The sequence below is a fragment of the Typopeltis vanoorti genome, chromosome 1, assembly GCF_054136105.1.
Source record: "Typopeltis vanoorti isolate ZY-2024b chromosome 1, IOZ_Tvanoo_1.0, whole genome shotgun sequence".
In the NCBI taxonomy this organism is placed as follows: domain Eukaryota; kingdom Metazoa; phylum Arthropoda; class Arachnida; order Uropygi; family Thelyphonidae; genus Typopeltis; species Typopeltis vanoorti.
In genome coordinates this window covers 106,921,813-106,945,901 of record NC_143549.1, presented here as the reverse complement: position 1 = coordinate 106,945,901, position 24,089 = coordinate 106,921,813, and the positions used below count along the sequence as shown (strand labels likewise).

The window sequence follows — 24,089 nt, the reverse complement described above, 5'->3', positions numbered from 1 at the left end:
AAGGCCATGGATAACATCTGGAAAAGTAAAGTGATCAGCCTGCAAACAAAACTAAGAGTACTGGAAACATTCATCTTCAGCGGTGTACTGTACGGATCTGAAACGTGGGTAATAAATAAGGAATCAAGAAAAATAATTTTGGCATTTGAAAGAACTTGTTACAGGAAGATTCTAAGAATCTTCCTGTAACAAGTTCTGTGAGAGAAAATCACCAATGAAGAGCTCTATCAGAAGATACAACCAAAACAGAATCTAATGCAGAAGATTATAAAATGGAAACTGCAATTATTTGGACACATCTGTAGAATGAGCGAGGACCGGAAGATAAAGACATTTATGTTTGGTATTTTGGATGGTTTAAACAGAAGAGGTAGACCATACAGAGAATGGATAGACGATATAAAAGACTGGTGTGGAATGGGTGTACAAACACTGTGATACTGTGCACTGGACAAAGAAAGGTGGAAGAAGATAGTGAAACAGGCATCAGACATCAACGCAGTGAGCCCATGGTTCGTGATGATGATGAATAGGGAGATGCATTGCTAATCGAAATTTCCCTCCAGAAAACTAACAAGGCCTTATCCTTGCTCTGAAGGAGGAGTGAGCAATTTGCCTCAAGAACTGCTGACCCACTTCATGCTAAGCACGAAGTGAGTCAGCAGTTCTTGATACAGCTCTCACAACATGATACGATGTTGTGATATATCGTATCATGTTGTGAGAGCTGTATCAAGATATCATGTTGTGAGAGCTGTATCACAGTTCAGGAGTTCAGGATGGACATATTCCATCTGAAATCTCTCTCTCTCTCTCTGCATAGTTTGCTGTAAGCAATATACATTAATTATTTAACTACATCCTCAGGAAATTTGTAACTTTTGCCAAAAACATTGCAATTTAATTAATTTGTGCAAAATTTATAACACACATTTTGTGTAATATAATTTATTAGCATGCTAGCAATAAATTTATGTTCACATTTCGCTGTGGTTATGAAAATTTTTTCATATTATTATTATTATGTGAGACATCCAGGGAGTCCGAAGACTCATCGAGGGAGGGCACTTACTCTACAACTCTCCGTCTCCACCACTCAATCCACCAACTACAATGAACCACAACTATCATCATCATTTACACCAATGCCATCTACTGCCCACCACCACTAGTATTTTCAAAGGCAATCACAAAGATCCATGCCCAGAGTAGGATTTGAACCCATAGCCTTTTGGCTGGAAAGCAGATACATTAACCACTCGGCCAACCAGGCAAACATATACAGGTAAAAATGTAGTTTGTCCTTAATTTTTGGATAGCAGTGTATATAAACAGGATCTTCATCCCACACAGAGACAAATCGGCCAGAGAAACATGCAATTAACAAAATACTACCAGGGGGACAGCAGACAGTATAGTGTAGACATGGAGGATTAAATAGTTTAGATGGTAGGTGTTGTATACAGTATCCTTCTACAATGAATCCTTGGAGGAGTCATGTTATGCAATAATAATCTAAATAATACTAAAACATAGAACAGATTAAATAAACAAACGGAATAAATAAATTGAGTAGAAAGGCTTATGTGTTGGTAGTTTATGTTAATTTATTTTTTTTTATTTTATAATAGTTTTAATTCACAACGCTAAATGATAATAAGAAAATAAATAACATATTTACTTAATTGCTGATATGTTGCTAGTTTTACATCCAGCAAAATTTTCAGATAGTTTGTCATAGTATACAGCAACAATTACTTAATTGTCAGAAAACTTTAAAATTGTAATGGATGAGACAAAGAACTATGGTGAATCTATTGCTAGATAAAGACAGGTTACGTATTAATCTGATCTTAAAACACTGTCTCCCAATTTTAGGTAAACTGATATATTATTATTATTATTATGTGACACCTCCAGGAAGTCTAAGGACTCATCATGGGAGGGCACACTACTCTACTTCGCTAAGTACATCTCATCCTCTCCACTACTACTTAATACAGTTAAGTTGAGGTTTAAAGACTGTTTTAAAGCTGCTCATCCTCCAAACAGCCTTTCTGACTTGTAATGATCAATTCTATATTATTTTCGACCATCTAATGAATGCAAGAAATTAACATAAATTGGTTGTATATTGGCCGAAGGATTTTAATAATTGATACTAAGTAAAAAACAGCAACAAGTTTCACTAACTTAGCTGTCTGGCTTCGGCAAAATGTATAAAAGAGATACAAAACAACTCAAACTGTTCGTGAAGGAATGAACTGAATACAATTGTATTTTTTACAAATACATAAGAACGCTTACATTAAATGCATGGAGCATGTATGATGTCAACTGTTGTTATGAAGGAACATTTTGTAATTAGCAGCAAAATTTAACTCTGGCGTGCTTAATGATCTCATGAGAGTCTTCCAAATATCAGCTAGAATTAAACCTTGATTTCTATTGCGGCTGCATTTAGAACGGATGACTGCTATAGCTTCTTTTATGTTTTGGGAACGGAAATCTTCTAAATAGGGCTATGGTATGGTTTGTCCTCGAGAAATGAAGGGCTAACCCAGAGTTGTCTTCTCTGTTGTTGTTTACATCTTCGACATGTTCTCTTTTTCTTATTTCCAAACTTCTTGAGGTCTGACCAATGTACCGTATATGTCGGCGTATAAGACGACTCTCAAATACTACAGAAAGCCCCTCGAAATCATGGGTCATTTAGGTAGTTACAATAAATCATTATATAAGAAAATAGGCAGTGTTTATAAACAAATCAGATTAATTTTTTGTTACATAAATTTAATTAAAATATTAAAACAGATATAAGTCTTAAAAAACAAATAATAATTATTAACTTCAATTTTGATGTTAATTTTCTTCATCTGTTGAAAATAGTTCTTCAGATTCATTGTTTAAATGATCGTCATATGGATTCCAGTTCGAATCTGGTGAATCAATTTCGTTTTCATCGTCATCAGTGTCCCACAACAGATCATCTTCCACACTATCCATAAGATTAGCGATACCACACTTTTTAAATGATTTTATTATAGTCTCTACTTTTACTTTATTCCATGTTTTGATTACAAAATTGTACAACATATCGAGCAATGCTGCGCGCAAAGATCCACTGTTTGTAAATGATTTTTCACTAGTCACCATCCAATTATTCCACTCTTCTCGCATGTGATCTTTAAATGGTTTGTTCAAGCAGCGTCTAGTGGTTGCAATATAGAAGTGAAACCACCTGGTATAACAGCAATTTTTGTGTTATTTTTTTTTCTAAAAGACTTTTAATATTCTTAGTTAAATGACTACGAAATACATTCCATACTAATAAACTGCGTTTCTTCATTCTACCGCCTGGTTGCATGTTCCACACATTATTTATCCATAATTTCACACCATTTTCGTGAAAATATACAAACACACCAGAAGGAAATTTTATATTAGGTTTAGTTTTATGTTTGAAGATGATCATTGGTTTTAACTTGATTCCATCAGCCAAACATGACAACACAACTGTAAACCATGTTTTTTTCATGACCTGTACTTCGAACTGGCACACTCTTACTACCTTTAGACTCCACTATTTTATTGCTTATCATATCAAAACTCATATTTCAAATATTTGAAAATAGAAATTTATGTTCTTGTCTCAACTGAATAATAAATTTATGGAAACTGGTAAGTTTGTGGTCAAAATCTGCTGGTAGTTTTTGAGCAATTTTCGTTTTTTGTCATATTACCAGATTTTTTCTGTTCATAAAACGATTACACCATCCTGAAGTAGCTTGAAATTCTATACTTTCATCCGGATTCAATCTTGACCATTTTAGTGAATATGCTCTAATAATATTTCTTGTAACAAGATAACCATTCTGCAACGTGATTTTCCAGTTGCAGCCATCAGGTGATCCCCATTATTGAAATTTCCATTTCAATAACCCTTATTTTAAATCGCGCTTCATACATTCTTCGTTTTGTTGCTGGTTCCTTGATTTTAAATTATAACAATTTTAATAATCCGAAAATTTAAAAAAAAATGCAAAATGAATAATTAATTAAAATTGGGGCTAATCACTTTTAATTAGGATAATTCGTGTAAATACTAAATCTATGCTATGCAAAAAAATAACGGATATGCACAGATATAAAAATAACGAATATAACAACAATACCTAATGTTGCATTAATACAAGAAAGAAGAAATTGGGGGGGGGGGTTGTCTTGTACAACCAACATATGCTTAAAACTAAAAATAGCCTAAAATTTAGGCCTTGTCTTATATGCCAACATATATGGTAATTTAATCCATACGAACAGGGAATGTTATAGACACTGCCGTATTTGAAGAAGGCATAATTGTCTTTCGGAGATCTTAAAAAGTGGCGGATAGTCTTTAAAGGTTTAAAAGTCACTCTTATTTCATGTGGCTTGAGGAGTGTAGCAATCTTTTTAGAAACTGTACCAGCATAAGGAATGGCAAATGGTGGATTTGTAACGTGTTTCCTCGGATTGGGAAAGTTTCTAATTATGAAAGAAGAGTTCCACTCAAGAAGGGCTAAACAAATATATTTCAAAACATCCTTGGCGCTTTTATGTGAGAGAATACAACATGTTAGATTTGAATTAAGCAAAGTAGATATGACATGCTATCAAATATACAAAGACATCTCTAACAACATAGACCATAACCTATGGTTCACTTTTAGACAAAAATGATAAAGTTTTAACAAGGCCTTTTCTATCAGCAAAAAAAGTCAAATTGAAAAATTCAACGCTCTTTATGAAAACAGTTATAAGTCAAGACCTAATCTGCCAGATAACAAAGTAATCTTTAACGTCTCTGACCACATTTTATCTAAACTGGAAGTTAATATACTAAAGAAAGGGTTCAATTTGCTATTGCTCCAGAGCACATTCCTAAAGTGGACATCATATATAACATAGAAAAGGCAGTGTCGTCATTACCAGATCTAATAGCAAATGATCTCAGAATGAAAAGTGCCATCATTCTCTCATCTTCAAGAGCTCCAAATCAAAATATCGTGCCTTTAGAAAAAAGAGCTATGTTTAGTTTGAAGAAAAATAGGGAAATTATCATCTTAAAAGCAGATAAAGGTAACTCTACAGTTGTCTTAAACACCAGAGATTATATGAAAAAGATCACAGACTTACTCTCTGACACATCTACCTATCGTGCATTAGATTCAGACCCCCACAGGAAAAAATCACAATGAAACAAACAACTTGTTACATAATATGGACAGCTGGCCAATAGACTTAAAACGAAGATTAGAGTCGTTATATCCACTAACAGCACGACTATATGGCTCTAAAGTGCACAAAAATGGAATACCTCTGTGCCCTATAGTGGATAGAATTAATTCTCCCACATACTTATTATCGAAACACCTCGCCAGTCTCCTAAAGGCACACATCCGTAATTCGGATACCTACGTAAAAAATTCACATTTCGCTGATAAATTGAAGAACATCTCGATCTCCAAAACAGACATTCTTGTAAGTCTGAATGTAATATCCTTATTTACTAATGTTCCAGTAGAAGAAGTAATCGGCATTTTGAGCAACCTTTTCCCTCAGGATATTGCTTCTCTTTTCCATCATTGCCTAAAATCTAATTTTTTCTTATGGAATGGAACGATTTATGAACGATTAACAGGCCTTGCAACTGGCAGCCCTCTTTCCCCCCCACCTTGTGCAGATCTCTTTATGGAGAAACTGGAAAATGACATTCTGTCTCAATTAGACCCCAAACCCATAGTGCGGTGGAGTAACGTGGTTGACATCTTTATCGTATGGAAAAACACAGGAAACGATCTTTTTGATTTTCTAACCAAGATTAACTCCTTCCATCACAAAATAAAGTTCAGTTTGGAACTTGAGAAGGACAAACAGTTGTCATTCCTGGATACCTTAATTAAAAAAAGAAATGGATGGACATATCAGCCTTGCAGTCTATCGCAAACCAACCAACACAGGTTGATATTTGCACTTCACATGTTTGCACCACATTTCTCAAAAACTGAGCATCATACACATACCCAAAAATAGGGCCACTCGCATCACAACAGAAGAAAAAAAACTCAAAGATGAATTATCCCATATATCAAAAACCCTGATATATGGGATAATGGTTATCCAAAATAACTGATCCATAAGATACTTTTCTGTGACCCCCAACAACAACAATCTGAGGAAACACACTACAAATCCACCATTGCCATTCCTTATGCTGGTACAGTTTCTAAAAAGATTGCTACACTCCTCAAGCCACATGAAATACAAGTGACTTTTAAACCTTTAAAGACTATTTTTAAGATCTTTTTAATATCTCCGAAAGACAGTTATGCCTTCTTCAAATACGCCAGTGTCTATAACATCCCCTGTTTATGTGGATTAAATTACATTGGTCAGACCTCAAGAAGTTTGAAAATAAGAAAAAGAGAACAGGTCAGAGATGTAAACAACAACAGAAAATATAACTCTGGGTTAGCCCTTCATTTCTCAAGGACAAACCATACCATCGAATGGGACAAAAGCTCCATGCCCTGTTTAGAAGAAGATTTCCATTCCCGAAACATAAAAGAAGCTATAACAGTCATCCGTTCTAAATGCAACCTTAATAGAAATCAAGGTTTAATTCTAGCTGATATTTGGAAGACCCTCATAAGATCATTAAGCATGTGCCAGAGTTAAATTTTGCTACTAATTACAGAACGTTCCTGCATAACAACAGTCGACATCATACATGCTCCATGAGTTTAATGTAAGAGTTCTTCTGTATTTGTAAAAAATACAATTGTATTCGGTTCATTCCTTCACAAACAGTTTAAGTTGTTCTGTATCTCTTTTATACACCCTGATGAAGTCAAACAGCTAAGTTGGCAAAACTTGTTTTTTTTTTACTTAGTATCAATTATTAAAATCCTTCGGCCAATATACAACCCAGTTTATATTAATTTCTTTCATTGTAATGATGTCTTTGTAGTAATTCTGTTTTCTTCCATCTGATGCTGTATGAAGGGATGCTCAAAGCATAGTCTGCTAGTCCCAAATAAGTATCATCTACTGTAAATTTGAATAATTCAAATTTTCCACAGATAGATATTTGAATTATTAAAATTTAGAGTACATGCTAGTTATTTTACATGGAAAGGAAAAATATACACACAAATGGGATAGCCATGGGTTCACCACTTCTCCCTTTGGCCAATTTCTACATTAGAACACTTAAAGAACCAAGCACTCAACACAGTCACACTGAAACCAGTGCTTTGACTATGCTATGTAGATAATGTTTTTGCTATTTCGTCACATGATCCAAACACATTAGATACTAATGCATATAAATATGCCAACTTCCTAAAATCCACTTCACAATGGAAATGGAGTCAAATAACTGTCTGCCCTTCTTAGATACTCCACATATTATTGGCGATGTGGTTTGGAATTTCCAAACCACATTGCCAATATCAGACTGGATGTAGCTTGTGTTCTCTCCAAAGCAAGACTTCCAAAAACTAACATATCCAATAAGGAATTTAAAGCTCTGTAGGAAATGAGGAAGAACAAAGAAATAATAATCACCAAAGCGGATAAAGGAAATGTCACTGTAGTACTCAACCAAACGGACTACAGAGGTAAGCTTAATGCTCTATTATTAGATCAAGCTACTTACCTCCACATTGAATACAATCCCACGAACTCACAAATTAGAAAACTCCACAGGCACCTTAAGAAGGTCACTTCCTGGCTTGTATCAGTTACTAACAAATTAAAGCCATATAACTCTATACCCCCCCCCCATATAAATGGACTCCCAAAAATACATAAAGAAAATGTGTCATTACAGCATCCTGTCAGATATACTAACCTGTTTATTTCAACTGTGTGAGCACTTTGGCCAAATGTTTAGCTAATTTGTATGTGTGGAATCAATGCCATCCAATATGGGATGTAATGACACATTTTCTTTATGTATTTTCTTTATGTATTTCTTTATGTGTGGAATCAATGCCATCCTGTCAGATATACTAACCTGTTTATTTCAACTGTGTGAGCACTTTGGCCAGGGAATGCAGAGAATACTGATTGTGAAATGTTTAGGCAAATGAGTCAGGCATGTAAAAAGAAGGTGATCCTGATGGGAGACTTTAATTACAGGAATATAGAATGGAAGGAGTAGACAGTGTATGGGAACCAGGAAAGTGAGGTCTGTGGAATTTCTGAGAGATAAGTATCTTAAGCAGCATGTGATTGAAGCAACTAGAGGATTTGGATTTGGTGATAACTTCATAAGTTATCACCAAAATCAAAAATTCAAAATTGTTAATGAAGTGTTGATACTGCCACTGATTGGTGAGAGTGATCATGAAGAACTTGTTTGGCAAGTGATGAAACAAGAAAAGGTTACTGCCAAAAATGGATGGATACATGTGGAAGTATAAAGCAAGTGAATATAGGAAGCTCTGTAGTCAGTTAGCATATGAGCTAAGCGAAAAAGATGTTGACAATGCATGGAAACTCACAAGGCAGTATCTGACAAAATCAATGTATGACAGCATACCAAGGGTTAAGCTAGTAAATAGAGCAGGAGTGAAATGGATGAACAGTGAAATTAAGCAAGCGGTGTTGGAAAAGAAAATGTTATGGAGGATGTACAAGACAGTTGGTGGTGATCAGATCCATGAAGATTATAAAGTGCAGGCTAGAAAGGTAACAAGCATGGTGAAGAAAGGAAAGATCCAGTATGAGAGGAGATTGGCTGGTCATGCCAAGGTTAATTCAAGGGAATTTTTCCACTATATGGCAAGCAAGAAAAAGAATAATTATGGCAGATTAACATTAGTGGATAGTCATGGCAGCAGACTAACAGTTGCAAAGGATATAGTGGAATTATTCAACGAGCACTTTATCTTGCTGGTGCAGATGATGCTATGCAAGATATAGAAGAGAGGCAAATATTAGGAGAATTGGACATGAAAGAAATAGAGGTGTGTCAGGTGTGTTGGGTTAGATGTGATAAGGCTGTGGGAATGGATGACATATCACCACGTATTCTTAAGGAATGTGTACCACAGTTGGCTATGCCCTTGACCTGGTTATTTAATTAAAGTCTTCCAATGGGTAGGGTTCCTAAGGAGTGGCAAAATAAGAAGGCAAAATAGTACCATTCCACAAGCATGGTTCTAAGACAGAAGTCTCCAACTATAGATCAGTCTGCATAACTGTGGTTGTGGTCAAGGTTTTGGAGAGATTGGTAGGGAATAGAATTCAGGATTGGGTTGATGTGCATAGCATTCTTTATGATGGTCAGCATGGATTTGTAAAGGGTAGGTTTTAGTAATTTACTTGCATTTTATGATAAGGTGACAAGTGTGTTAGATAAGGGAGAATCATATAGAGTGATATTCTTAGACTTTGCAAAAGCGTTTGATAGATTACCACATGATAAGTTGGTGTATAAGCTACAGAGGATGGGTATAGATAGTATATTGGTTAGATAGATCACAGATTGGCTTTCTCTGAACAATACTAGCAGTTTGTGTATGATGAAGCAGTGTCTCAAAAAAGGAGGGTAACAGTGGCATACCCCAGGGTTCTGTTCTTGGGCCCCCTGCTGTTTAACTTGTTTGTAAATGATATGTGATGGGTATAGATAGTATATTGGTTAGAAATATCAGAGATTGGCTCTCTCTGAATGATACTAGCAGGTTGTGTATGATGAAGAAGTGTCTCAAAAAAGGAGAGTAACAGTGGCATACCTCAGGGTTCTGTTCTTGGGCCCCTGTTGTTTAACTTGTTGGTAAATGATATATGATGTGGACTGACTGGGGATCTTCAGTTGTTTGTTGATGATTCAAAGTTGGGAAGAATTATATGTAGCACTGGTGATGTTAATTCCCTTCAGGAAGATTTGAATAGACTTTTTACTTGGAACAAAAGAGTGGGGTTGTAGTTTTAATATCGATAAGTGCAAGGTGTTGCATTTTGGAGTGCAGTAATATAAGGCTGAGTACTATATCAATGGTGCTGTACTGCAGGAAGTGGATGAGATTAAAGATTTGGGAGTGATGGTTGACAGTATACTGAAGTTTAGAGGGCATATAGCTAGTGTTGCAAAGGCTGCACATCGTAATTCTGCTATGATAAGAAGTACTCGTAGGGATAAGGAAGTGGTTTTGCCACTGTATAAGGCACTAGTCAGGCCACACTTGGACTATCGTGCTCAGATCTGGTCACCTGGTTTTCAATGTCAATTGGAGACATCGGAGAAGTCCAGAGGCAAGTGACTAAAACAATATCGAGACTTTGGAATGCTGACTATGAAGAGAGAGAGAGGTTGAAGAAGTGTGGATTGCAGAGTTTGGTGGATAGGAGGAAGAGAGGTGTATAATAGACACATTTAAGTTGGTGAGAGGATTTTATCAGATTAATCCAGTGGGGATTATAAAAACATTAGAAAGTAAGAGGGGGGAAGAACCACAAGTCATCCCTGGAAGTTATGTAAAACTGTGGTGTGAGGTGGGATGGTGTGAGGTGGGATGGTGTGAGGAGTAGGTTTTTTACATGGACAATTGTCAGTGAATGGAATGCATCACCTGAATGTGTTGTTAATGCAAGGAGTGTTAAGGATTTTAGATTCTATATGATAAATATGTTGTCAGCTGAATGAACCTCCCATGATGAGTCTGTCGACTCTATGGAGAGTGTAATGATAATAATATAAAAATGCCACCCTGTTGTTGTAGTTAAATAAATTGCATAAAACACATCCTCACCCTTTAGCACTGATGTTGACCATCACAAAGGATGTAGAAAGTTTTTTTAACTTGGTTACAGATTAAATTAAACTTGCCAAGAAATTATATTCTTGTTTAATCCTATATTTAAGTGTAAACAAAGTTTGCACATGAATATCTACACAACTAGCTATGTGTATAGAGACTGATGACTTCACATCAATTGCTTTAGTATCCCATAAGCACATTTCTCTTTTGTATGTGCATATTGCTATGTATTATGTTAATTATCACTACCCAGACTAGTTTCAACTTTTACTGAGATCTCATAAAACAAGGGATTAAACAAGAATGTAATTTCTTGGCAAGTTTAATTCATCACAGATAATTCTTCTGGTACTCATCCAGTTATGGATTTTAACTCTCACCAGACTTTCCAGCATCTTAACTACCACTGGAGATACAGAGAATGATCGAATCTCCATATAGCAACATACTTGAATTATTTATTAGCTCTTCCACAAGGTCGTCTTTTATTCCATTCTTCCCCACTCTTTCATGCATATCTACAGTTCTTCTTTTTTCATTCCATATATGCTTCATCTCTTGCCTCATCTTCACCAACTCTGCTATTCAAGTTTTGAATCACTTTTTCACTGCCATTCATGTTCACTATCTTGCCACCAGTCTCACTATCATAACTGACAGTCTGATTTCCTGTTAATTACATAACACTAGCGTAGTAATAGTAGTAATATAGTATCATATTAAAATTATGCATGTTTTTGGTTCTAATTAATGTCTAGCTGCCAAAAAGGCATTCAGATAGAACAAGTATGTTTAAACAACCAATTTTTGTTTGCTTCAATACACCACATACACACAGTAGATATAAAAGTGTATTGCTTGCTTAATAGCTTGGCAGTAATTCTACATGATAAAAAATTAGAAATTTTTGAAAAGTAGGAGGAATACTGTGATTTTGATCACCCACAGTACCAATGTATTATTAGTTTGCAACTTTTTTTTTTTTTTTTTTGGGTGGGCTTCATATATTACAAAAAAAAAAAAGAAAAAAAAGGAGCATGGGAAAATAGATCAAAAATAGGGAATTGCTTATCTAAACTGGAAGAGTTGACAGAGAAGCATAAGTTTGATGTAATTAATGTGAGTATCCATTTAATTTCTGCAAGTTTATTCTATAAATGATGTTTCATTTTGGTTTCAATGCACGATATAACTGACTTATGTCAGAGTATAAAAGAATTGCATGCATAAGTTCTTGAAACAATAACCTACACACAATGATTTCTACCAAATATTATTGTATGCTAACATGTTAGAAGAAAGAAGAGTAACTAACAGCAAATTAGATGAGTAAGCAATTCAACTGTAAAAGAATGCTGAGCAGCTGTTGCTTGTGATAGTGTAGGTTTAGAAGAAATGGGGGCATGATGGATGCCAGTTCTGATGGAACAACACCATTTATGCCAGTAAAGGTTAGAAGTAAGTGCCATTACACATGTGATCTAGTCTTGACTGTTAAGTATCATCAAAGTTAAGGAGAACAGCTAAGGTCTTTTTTTTTTGTAAGAAAAAAGACAAATTCTATTTTAAAAGTATGACTAAGCTGTTACTGTCCTATTAAAGGATGGTATGAAGATCAGTGTTAGTAGATGAGATGATTTTGAAGCCCAAGATGTTTGAGCACTGCAAGATCTGTCATATTAGTAGGAGGAATGGAAAGTGTGATTCAAACGAAACAATGAATGAGAAGAGTAGGGAGATAGTAGAGATGATGAGAAGAAGGAAGCTGAAGATCTTGTGCATGCAAGAGACACGGTGGAAGGGCAATAAAGCAAAGGAGCTGGCAGAAGGATATAAACTGCTTTACAGCAGGGGTGAATGAGAATGGAAGAAATGGAGTTGGAATCATCATTGACAAGGAGCTGAAGGGTGGAGTCTGCGAGGTGTGCCGGAAGAACGATCGGATTATGAGTGTTAAACTTGAGATTGGAGGAAGTGTGGCTGTGATAGTGTGTGGATACGCTCCACAAGTAGGTTGTGATGAGGAGGAGAAATAGGCATTCTGGAGAGAAGTAGACCAGGTAGTAATGAGAATGCCTGATGGTGAGAGAGTGATCATCGGAGCAGACCTGAATGGGCATGTAGGAAGGCGACGAAGTGGTGGAGAAAGGGTGCACGGGGGTTGGAGCAGTAGTGAAAGAAATGAAGAAGGTAAAAGAATCATAGAGAATGCTGTGGCCTTCGATCTGGCTATAGCTAACACGTGGTTTAAAAAGAGAGTTGGACACCTGATAACTTATAAGAGCAGGGATAGGATGAGTCAGATTAACTATATTATGTGCAGAAGGAAACATCTGAAGGAGGTGAAAAACTGTAAAGTGATTAACGGAGAAAGCATAGCGGCGCAGCACAGGTTGGTTGTAGTAGACTGTGATATAAAAGGGGAAAAGAAGAATAGATGGAAGTGGCAGAAAGATAGGAAAATAAAGTGGTGGAAATTGGTAGAGGAAGGTCCAAGGAAGGAGTTTAAAGAAAAGGTATTGGAAGGAATGAAGTTATCAGAGGATGTGGAAGAATGGCGGGACGTAAATAGTTGGAATATTAGAAAAATTGGAGAAGAGGGGCTCGGTATAACATCAGGAAAGCGGCTGCCCGAGGATAAGGAGGCATGGTGGTGGAATGAGGAAGTGAAGTTGGAGATCAGGGAAAAGAAAGAAGCAAAGAAAAAATGGGACATGACTGGAACCAGAGCCAACAAGGAGGCATATAGATTAGCAAAGAAAAGTGCAAAGAGAGCTGTGGCAAGGGCGAAGCCAGTTGAAGAGGTTTATGAAGTACTAGAGAGAAACGGTGGTGAAGCTAAGTTGTTGAGAATAGTGAAAGCTAGAGAGACATAACATCAGTTGAGCAGATAAAGGATGCCACAGGAGTAGTACTACAAGAGGAGCACAAAATCAGAGGAAGATGGGAAGAATATTTTTGTAATCTACTAAATGAGGAGAATCCAAGAGAGAGGTGTGAGGATGGAGAGGCAAACGAAGAATCGGTGCAGGACATAAGCAGAGAGGAAGTGCATTGGGCACTGAGAAAAACAAAGAATGGAAAGGACAAGATACCTGGAGAAGTGTGGAGAAGCTTGGGCAGCGAGGGTATAGACATGTTATGGAATCTGATGAGGAAAATAGCCCAACAGGAAAAGATACCAGAGAAATGGAGGAAAAGCATTCTCGTCCCAATCTACAAGGAAAAAGGAGATGTTCAAGATTTGGCAACTATAGAGGGATCAAGCTGATGTCACATACATTGAAGATATGGGAAAGAGTAATTGAAGGAAGGATACGGCGGAAAACAAAAATTGGTGAGGAGCAGTTTGGATTTATGCCAGGAAGAGGGACAACGGATGCAATATTTGCGCTAAGGTGATTCATGGAGAAATATAGGGAGATGCAGGCGGAGCTACATATGGTGTTTATAGACCTAGAAAAGGCGTACGACAGAGTGACCAGACAGGAGATATGAGGAAGAAGGGGGTGTTGGAAAAGTATGTGAGGTTGTGAAGGAGATGTACGAGGAAGCAAAAACTCAGGGCAGGTCTAGTGTCGGCATGACAGAGGGTGCTGCCCACTATCGTAGGGCTCCATCAGGGATCAACTCTGACCCCTACCTCTTTGATCTGGTCATGGATGTACTAGTAAAGGACATCAAGAAGTAGGCGCCAGGGAGCATGATGTTTGCCGATGATATTGTTCTCTGCGAATCATCTCGAGAGAAGCTTGAAAAGACCCTGGAAGAGTGGAGAAAGGTATTGGAGGAGAGAGGCATGAAAATTAACCGGGTAAAGACCAAATATATGTCAACCGGGAGTGACGAGGATATGATCATACGAGGGTGAAAGGTTAACTTCAGGGAAGAAATTTAAGTACCTTGGGTCGGTCATCGAGAGGAATGGTGACCGCCTGGATGAGGAAATATAGCACCGAATAACATGCAGCTGGATGAACTGGAGGAAGATGAGCAGGGTCCTGTGTGACAAGAGAGTGAGTTATAAGATGAAAGGAAAGCTGTATAAGATGGTGGTGAGGCTGGCGATGTTCCATGGTGCAGAGACGTGGCCTCTAACAAAGGCACAGGAGAGGAAGATGGAGGTGGTGGAGATGCGGATGTTGAGATGGATGAGTGGTATGACAAAGGACAGGATAAGGAATGACTACATCAGAGGGACGATCAAGGTGGGACCGATTGGTAAGAAGGTACAAGAAAGCAGGCTGAGGTGGTTCGGTCATGTAGAGAGAAGGGGTGAGGAGTATGTTGGTAAACAAGTGGTGTGTATGGAGGTGGAGGGAACGAGGAAAAGAGGCAGGCCCGAGCTCAGATGGAGGGATAAGGTGGCAGAGGATCTTAGGGAGAAAGGATGGAGTCAGGAAGATGCCCTGGACTGGAGAATCTGGAAGAAGAAGAAGATATTTTTTTTTATTATTATTTTTATTTATTTATTTATCACTAGAGGTCAGGCTAAGAAAAAGATCAATTAACAGTGTAGATTTAATTTACCTTTATAGAGTGCAAGAGCATGTAGCTTGGTTTCCTATACACATTATCTTTCTGATGATGATGACCTCAATACAGGGGTCGAAACGTCAAGTGTTATTTTATTAATAATAAGTAAAATAATCATTTCAACACGTGTGTTTTGTGTCCCTAAATTCTTAAATAAGAATACTATGCAAATACGACTTTAATGCTGCCTCTAAACCTTCTGCAAAATTAAAGAATTAATGATTACTGCTTATATAGGTGACACTGGACGCACAATTCTTATCTGGAAAAAGAAACATAAACAGCATATTAAATTTAATAATTATGGTAAATCTGGACTTTCTGATCATGACTGGATACTCTACACAGAATTAACTAGAAAGGCACCTGTTTGTTACATTGCACCAAAAACCCAAGTTTCTGGGAGAAAAAACCTGCTTGCTCATGCCAGAGATTGACTAAATCAAGAATCAGTAGAAGAAAGGCTTTGAAAAAATTTCTCTAATCAGCAACTAGAATTGAACCTAGGTCATTCTTTGGGCAGCTTAGCACTGAGGAGTGCAAACACCACTTCCCCTGAGCTACACAGGGTCATATAACAAAGACGTTTTTTTTTCCCCGGATAGAGGTCAGTAGTTATTATACGGGTCATAATTATGGAAGGGAAAGTGTACCTGGCTGATGGAGCAATGGCTGGAAAGCAAGAGTTGAAGAATGAAAGATTAAGATGAGGAATGAAATGAAGGATGTACAGAATGAAATTAAACACATGGCAGATATGAACAGTAGATTGTGAAAGAATAAAATGAAAGATAGTGGAGAGAAAGAAGTAGTGAATAACTCAAGAATAGTACTGTATGGAGATTCTGTCATAAAAGGTGGACAAGGTATGTTTTCCAGGAGGGCAAATGAACAGGGTATTTGAGGTGCTGAATATGAAAAGTAAGTGTGCGAGGGAGTTAGCGGTTATGGTTGGGAAGAATGATTTGGTTGGGTATAGGGATGAAAATATAAGATTAGATATCAGGAGATTACTGAGGAGAGATTGAAAGACAATAGTGTGGTAGGAAGGGCAGTCTGTGTGTTGCCCAGGTATGGAAATGATGAGTTGCAGCAGAGAGCAAAGATCTTGAATGGAATGTTAGCAGAAATGTATGAAGAGAAAGGAGTGCAGTTTGTGAACACGTGGGATGGGTTTGAGGGATGAATGGAACTGTATAAGAGTGATGAACTGCATCTGAATGGTTTGGAGTGAGTCATTTGGGAAGGTTGCTGCTGGAAAGATGTGTAGTGGCAAACACGGTATCAGTGGAAGTCAAAGATAATGTGAATGAGTGGCGATTGGACTAGGTGAGACTAAGGTGGTTATGAATGGAGATGAGAACAGGAATACATTCTGGACAGAGAAATGGAGTGGGCGAGAGAGACAGTTTAATGAGAGGTGGATTCTGAAAGTGGTAATGAATGCACGTATATAGATGGTCATCATAAGAATGGAATGGTCAGTCTGCAGTTCACCTGTAAAAGCTTTTCAACTTTATTTCTACTTCTCCCAAGTTTGCCATCCTTAAATTTGAGAAAATATGTAAAAAATAAAATAATAAATAAATAAATAAATAAAGTTTTATTATTAAGATATGATTTTGCCCATTCTTTCCTGCCTTTCAAACTTGCCACTCCTAAGCACTGCCTTAGTTGCTTAAGATGCAAATACAGACATACAGAAATTGTACCCAACAGCCTTTAAGGCCCAACTAGTATTTTACACCACCACTAGTATTTTCACAGACAATCACAAACATCCATGCCTATGGCAGGATTTGAACCAGCAGCCTTTTGGCTGGAGAGCAGATATGTTAACCACTTGGCCAGTCAGGCCAGCAAATAATGCAAAAACATTATGGAAGGGTAACCACACATAGCAGTTTCAACCTTTGTTGAGGTCTCATCAGTGGGAGACACCTAAGAAGATATCAAGGTTAAATCAAGAAGATGCTTCACAAGAATATAATTGCATGTCAAATATAATTAATATATGAGCAGCAGATGTTGTTTTCTTATGCTTGGGTAAAGGGTTAAAATAAGAATATAATTTCTTGTCCATCATAATTTATGCTGTTTATTTTATCGTGGCCTTACCTGGAACAAAACTTTGATTAAATGCTTGGAGGGAATTCTGAATGAAGTGAAGAATGAAGGTTCTGCTCCCCTTTCCAATATGGATAATTTTTGTAACATGGTCACTAAGTATATGGATCTGGAACTGGAGAGCAGAAACAATCACCTGCCCATAGAAAGAAGGAGTAAAAGTCCTGGAGTCTTTGTTGGAGGTGTTGCAGATAATACAAAGTTAAAGAGTAGTTTTTTTTTTTTTTTTTCATTTCTTTCTTAATTGGAGAATGGTAGATGAGCAGAATGCATTGAGTAAGTGTTTTGAGTGCAGAAAGAACATGCAGAGTGATCAGAAAATTGCAGTCTCCTGTTTTCAATCTTACAACTCGTGCAAAATGGAGGCATGATTATGATGATGATAATAACAATAATGAATTATAAATTATTACTCACCAACAATTCCTGAATTCTCAATGTCTTCTTTTGATTTTATTACCAATTCTGACAGATTTGATATTGGCACACATACATCTGTGACAAGAGACTTTGAAAAAACAAATATTGATAAATATTCTGATAATTATTCCTTCATGTAGTATGATGAGATATAAATTCTTTAAAGATACACTTCATGGAATCATAAATATTAATATATATACATATATATATTTTTCAAATTATAATGGTTATTATTATTATTATTTTCGGGCTACTCCAGGGAGTCCTTAGACTCATCGAGGAAGGCCCTAAACATCATCCACACAACTATACGACATTCTCACAGTATCTATCATATCTTGCCTTGAACTCGCTCACTGTCATAGCACACACAACAGACTCTGGCAGCTTATTCCACTCATTTACCACTCTAAAAGTAAAGAACCCAGCTCTAACACCACTACTAACCACACTCTTGCCCAGCTTCCATCCCCTAGTTCTCCCACCACCAGTCCTGATCTCAAAAATATCCTCTGAATTAATCTTATAGAATCCTTTTAGCAATTTGAATGTCTCAATCATATCTCCCCCTTTCCGCCTATTGACCAGTTTCTGCAACCCACAAATCTTCAACCTGTTCTCATATGGTTCATTCCATAGACCTGCTATCATCTTAGTCACTCGCCTGTGGACTCTCCACCTCTCCTCCCCATCAAAAAGGAACCGAGGTGACCAAATCTGGGCACAGTAGTCAAGATGAGGCCTTATCAAGGCTCGGTACAGAGGTACAATAACTTGCTTGTCTCTGCTCGTTAAGGTATTTTTCAACAACCAAGTGAGTTGATGAGCTGATTTAGCTACTTTCGCAATATGCCCCCTAAACTTCATCTCCCTATCCACCAACACTCCCAAGTCCCTGGCCTCATCAATCTCTTGGAGTACAGTTCCACACATGTGGTATACTGCTGCTAATCTTTTCACCCCAAAATGCATAACCGTACATTTTGTCACATTAAATTGACATCCATTCTCCTTAGCCCAGAACTCCAATCTATCTAAGTCATCCTGCAAGACTTTGACATCTTCTGCATTCACTATCACCCTCCCCAACTTTGCATCATCAGTGAACAAATGAACTGTTCCACTTAAATCCTTCCCTATATCGTTAATGAACAGATTAAACAGCAGTGGTCCAAGAACAGAACCCTAAGGCACCCCACTAGTCACAGGCCGTCTTTTGGACTCCACTCCTGAATAAACCACTCTTTGATATCTCTCCATCAACCACCCACCTATCCATCTCACCAACCCTATATCCATTCCCATATGTTGTAGTATACGGATTAGAATTCCATGTGGTATCTTGTCAAACGCCTTTGCCAGGTCCAGCAGTATCACTGTAAACCCATTTCCCTTATCCAGTTCAGCCATCACATTGTTATAAAACTTGAGCAAGTTACTCAGGCATGATCTACCCCTTAAAAAGCCATGCTGTCTCCTGTACAGTATCTCATTTTCATCAATCCATTCCTGTATTTTTCTCTTGACTACTTTATCCAAGACCTTGACAACAACTCCTGATATGCTGATCGGTCGGTAATTTGCAACCATATTCTTAGATCCTCCTTTATGCAGTGAAACTATTTTCCCCTCTTTCCACACCTACGGGACTAAGCCAGACCCGTGACTCAGATTAAACAACATGGTCAAGGGCACTGATAATTCCTTAGCCGCTTCATGCAAGACCCGTGCCGGTATACCATCTAATCCTACAGATGTATTCACATTAAGGTTCTGTAATAGACTATTCACCTCCACTTCATTCATCACAATTCCCATATAAACTAATGGCTCCTTCATTTTTTCAATGTCTCCACCTGGATGATATACTTTTGCAAAGTGCGTGCTCAGTAACTCCACTATATCGACTGGTTCAGTGACCTCCTTACCATCGTCATTCCTTAAAATCATTTTGCCACGTACAGTTTTTTTCTTGCTTGCAGCATATTGAAAGAACTGTTTGGGATTCTCTTTTGCTTGCATAGCTAGTTTCCTTTCATAATCGGTTTTTGCTGTTTTTACCACACTCGTTACCCTTCTGGCCTGTACTTTATACCATTCATGTGCCCTGCAGGTCACCCCTTTCTTTAAATTCCCTCCACAGTTGTTTCTTTTTTTGCAGCTCAAGCTTAATGGTGTTATTCATCCATTTAACCCCTACTTGTTTTACTATTCGGACCCTAGGTATACAATCAGCCATAACCTCCTGTAAATGCTCTTTGACCACTTCCCATGCTCTATCGACGTCCAGCCCTTGCAGTTGTACATGCCATGGCACTGATCCAAGCAATCTCCTAAGCTTGTCATACTTGCCAGCATAGTAATTCCACATATACCCTGTCTTAAACAAACATTCCACACCTTTAGCCACCTCCCAGGTCAAGACCTTATGATCACTCTCACCAATAGGTGGCAACATGGTCATATTCATTACAGTCAAATTGTTAGATGCTATTACCAGGTCAAGCACTCTCACACCCTTAGTATTTTCAATTACATGCTGTCTCAGATAGTTATCCTTTAACAACTGAATAAAATCCATTTCCTTCTTCACATGTGTCCTCTCCTCCTTCCAATCAATGTTACCATAATTAAAATCCCCCATAATAATTACCCTCCTTCCACTCATTTCATCAATTTGTTTATGCATACTATCTCCACCATCTATTCCATCACCTAGTCTATAGCAGCACCCAACTGTATATTTTATTCTGCCAGTCTCAATCTCACACCAAATAGCCTCAAATGAGCTCCTTTCACTATCCTGCAATACAACTTCAATTCTCCTTGGTTGCAATTCATCAGCTATCATCAATAACACCCCTCTCCCCAATTTATTCTCTCGGTCCCTCCTAAACATACTATAACCTACACATTCTATCCCACTAACTATATCATCTTTCGTCAGCCATGTTTCACTAATGCCAATAACCTGTGGCCAGGAAGAGCCAATCAAGGCCAAAAATTCTTCCTTCTTGTTCCTAATACTCCTGGCATTAGTATACATGAAATGCAGTGATCCCTTTGTCCCACCCCTATCTTGATGCGTTATTCTAAATGTCCCATTCCCATTTTTTGTCCTTATTGCTGGCTCAGGGTACATGATATATATTTTTATCAAAAAACAAAACTGATATTTGAACATAACTATGAATTTAATTTGCATTTCAGTGCTTGTTGATATTTGAGGTCATTTTCATTTTATATTTTGTATTTCAGGAAATGCTAAATGTTATGTAATTCTATAAAGCAGACTGAAATCAACTGAACAGAATGAATGAAATTTTATGTCGACCAATAAATCTAACAGACAAGCTTAAATTATTCATAACTTGCTTTTAATGTATTACAACACCAAACAAACTAAATTATTAAAAGATGATTATTAACTGATTATATTTCACTGGATTTCACCCCAGCATCTTCAGAGCAAACAACATGTTACAGTTTATATGTGACAATGAGGAAGGGAAACAATTCAAATTGATAAATGGACTAAAGGTGTCCTAATTTGACACCCTCTAATGTAAAAAATAAATATTACAATTGTGTAGTAGTTTGATCTCAGGATAACAGCCTCCCAAATTTTGATAAATTAATACAGTCATCATCACCAGAGTTAAAGATCGGTACTATCAACATAAGAAGCCTGAATGGCAAAGAAATGGAGCTAGCTGAGGAATTAGATAAGTACCAGATCGACATAATAGTGGTGACTGAAACAAAAAAAAAGACAAAAACTGGTGAGATCTTTCTGAGCAATAAATACAAAATGTTATATTCAGGCAATGACAATCAAGGAAAAGAAGAAGTAGCCATAGTATTCAACACAAAATACTAGGCTAATCTTCTTGAATGGCAGTCAGTCTCAAGTAGAGTAATGTGGGCAAATATGAGAATGGGGAATTGGACAATGAGACTTATTTGTGCCTATGGTCCCACAGAGGGTTCTACTAAGGTAGAAGTGGAGGAATTTTTTGAGGCTTTAGAAAAAGCAACTGACACAATGAAAAATGAAAAATTGGTCCTTGTTGGGGATCTAAATAGCAGATTAGGAAATGATTGTGAGACATACAAAAATATTTTGGGAAAATTTGGAGAAAAGAGCAAAGCTAATAATAATGACAAATATCTGTTGGATTTCTGCTCAGGACATGGACTGGTTATTACTAACACCATGTTCCAACATAAAAATGTGCACAAATTCACATGGAGAGAAGAGGCAAGGAATAAGAAAAGTCTCATTGACTATGTTATTGTTGATAGTGATGTTTTCTCCCTGGTACAGGACACCAGAGTGTACAGAGGATTTGAAATTGGAAGCGATCACTATTTAGTCTTGAGCAGGATAAAATTGAATTTCATATTGAAAAGAATGACATGTAAGAAAGTTTTAAAACGAATAAAAGTTGAGCAGCTCTCAGATGTGAACTGTAGACTAAAATAAACAAAGATTATTGAAGAAAAAATGAAAGAGTTTGAGAACAGGAATCAAACCTTGGAGATTCAGTGGCAAACTCTGAAGAAAACATTGATTGATTCTGCCAGAGAGGCATGTGGTGAGGTTGTCTGCAAGGATAAAAAAATCAGAACTCCCTGGTGGACACAGGAAGTTAAAGAGGCAGTGAAGGAAAAGAAGAAAGCATATCAAAAGTTCCTGTCAAATAAGTCAGCTTGTGCTCTTAGAGAATACAGAGACAAATGCAAGAATGCTAAACACTGTGTAAAACTAGCTAAACAAAAGTCATGGGAGGACTTTGGCAAGAATATAGAAAATAAATTTCATTAAGGTGGCAAAATATTCTGGAGGTTGCTGAAGAGCTTAGAAATGGAGGAAAGAGTGCTGTAAAAGGAGTTAGAAATGATAAAGGTGACATGAAAACGGAAGAAAAAGATATCCTTGAAGTATGGAGTAATCCTTTGAAAAACTGCTAAATGAAACAAGCAGTGATGACAGCACAGTGGTAAAAAACACTGACCAGGCATGCAGTCAGGAATCCATATCCATACTTGAAGTAGAAAAAGCCATCAAAGGCTTGAAATGTGGAAAGGCAGCAGGAGTAGATGATATTCGACCAGAAATGCCGAAATATGGTGGTATAAGAGTCTTACAGTGGCTGCACTGCATAGTTCAGAAAGCCTGGACAGAGGGACAAATTCCTGATGATTGGAGTAGAGCTCTCATAGCACCCATATATAAAAAGGGAAATAAAACTGAATGTGAGAATTACAGAGGTATTTCCCTACTGAGGGTTCCTGGCAAGATCTATGCAAGTATACTTGAGAAACGGTTGAGAAGAATTGTGGAAGAAAAGCTTGGTGAAGAACAAGCTGGATTCAGGCCAAATAGAGGCTGTCAGGATCAGATCTTCACTTTACGACAAATAGTCGAGAAAGCATGGGAATATAACAGAGATCTGTATTTAAGTTTTGTCGATTTGGAAAAGGCATATGACAAGTTGCCAAGAAAGAAGCTATTCAACACGCTACAGTTATATGGTGTCAATGGGGCATTATATCAAGCAATACTTAGTCTTTATTTGAGTTGTGAGTCAGCAGTTAGAATTGAAGGAAGTACAGGAAGATGGTTTAATGTTAAATCTGGTGTGAGACAAGGATGTACATTATCCCCTCTGTTATTCATTATCTATATGGATCACATTATGAAGGAAAGTGGTATTAAACCTGATATCAAAATTGGAGATGTTAATGTCAGCTCTTTGCTTTATGCGGATGATTTTATACTTCTAAATAAATCCTCTACAAGTCTGCAGGATTCTCTGACTAAATTGAGTAGCTGTTGTAGTAGATATGGTATGAAAGTCAGCAATAAAAACACAAAGACAAAGAAAATAGGCAGAATCATTGAAAATGTCAAGTGTATTGTGAATGGAGAACCTGTGGAACAAGTGAAACATTTCAGCTACTTAGGCACGATTTTTACTGAAGATGGTAAATTAAATATAGAAATAGACAACAGAATCAGCAAAGCTGGTATGGTAGGAAGTCAATTGAATAAATTCATATGGAATAAGAGAGAAATTAGTCAGAACACTAAATTAGCTGTATACAAGACAGTGTTCAAACCAGTTTTAACTTATGGATCTGAGAGCTGGGTCAGAAGTAAAACACTTGACCAAAGACTAGAGACCG

At 37.2% G+C, this 24,089-nt stretch overlaps 1 protein-coding gene across 4 annotated transcripts in view; it reads right to left on the bottom strand.

Moving 5' to 3' along the window:
• Nucleotides 1-24,089, bottom strand: part of LOC150110292 (D-lactate dehydrogenase, mitochondrial-like) — a 238,681-nt gene that overhangs the window by 25,527 nt on the left and 189,065 nt on the right. For all 4 annotated transcript variants that reach the window (XM_090398790.1, XM_090398781.1, XM_090398799.1 and 1 more), the window contains exon 10: nt 17,892-17,982. In XM_090398790.1, the coding sequence (XP_090254916.1) occupies nt 17,892-17,982 (91 nt within the window). The remainder of the gene's footprint in view (nt 1-17,891; nt 17,983-24,089) is intronic.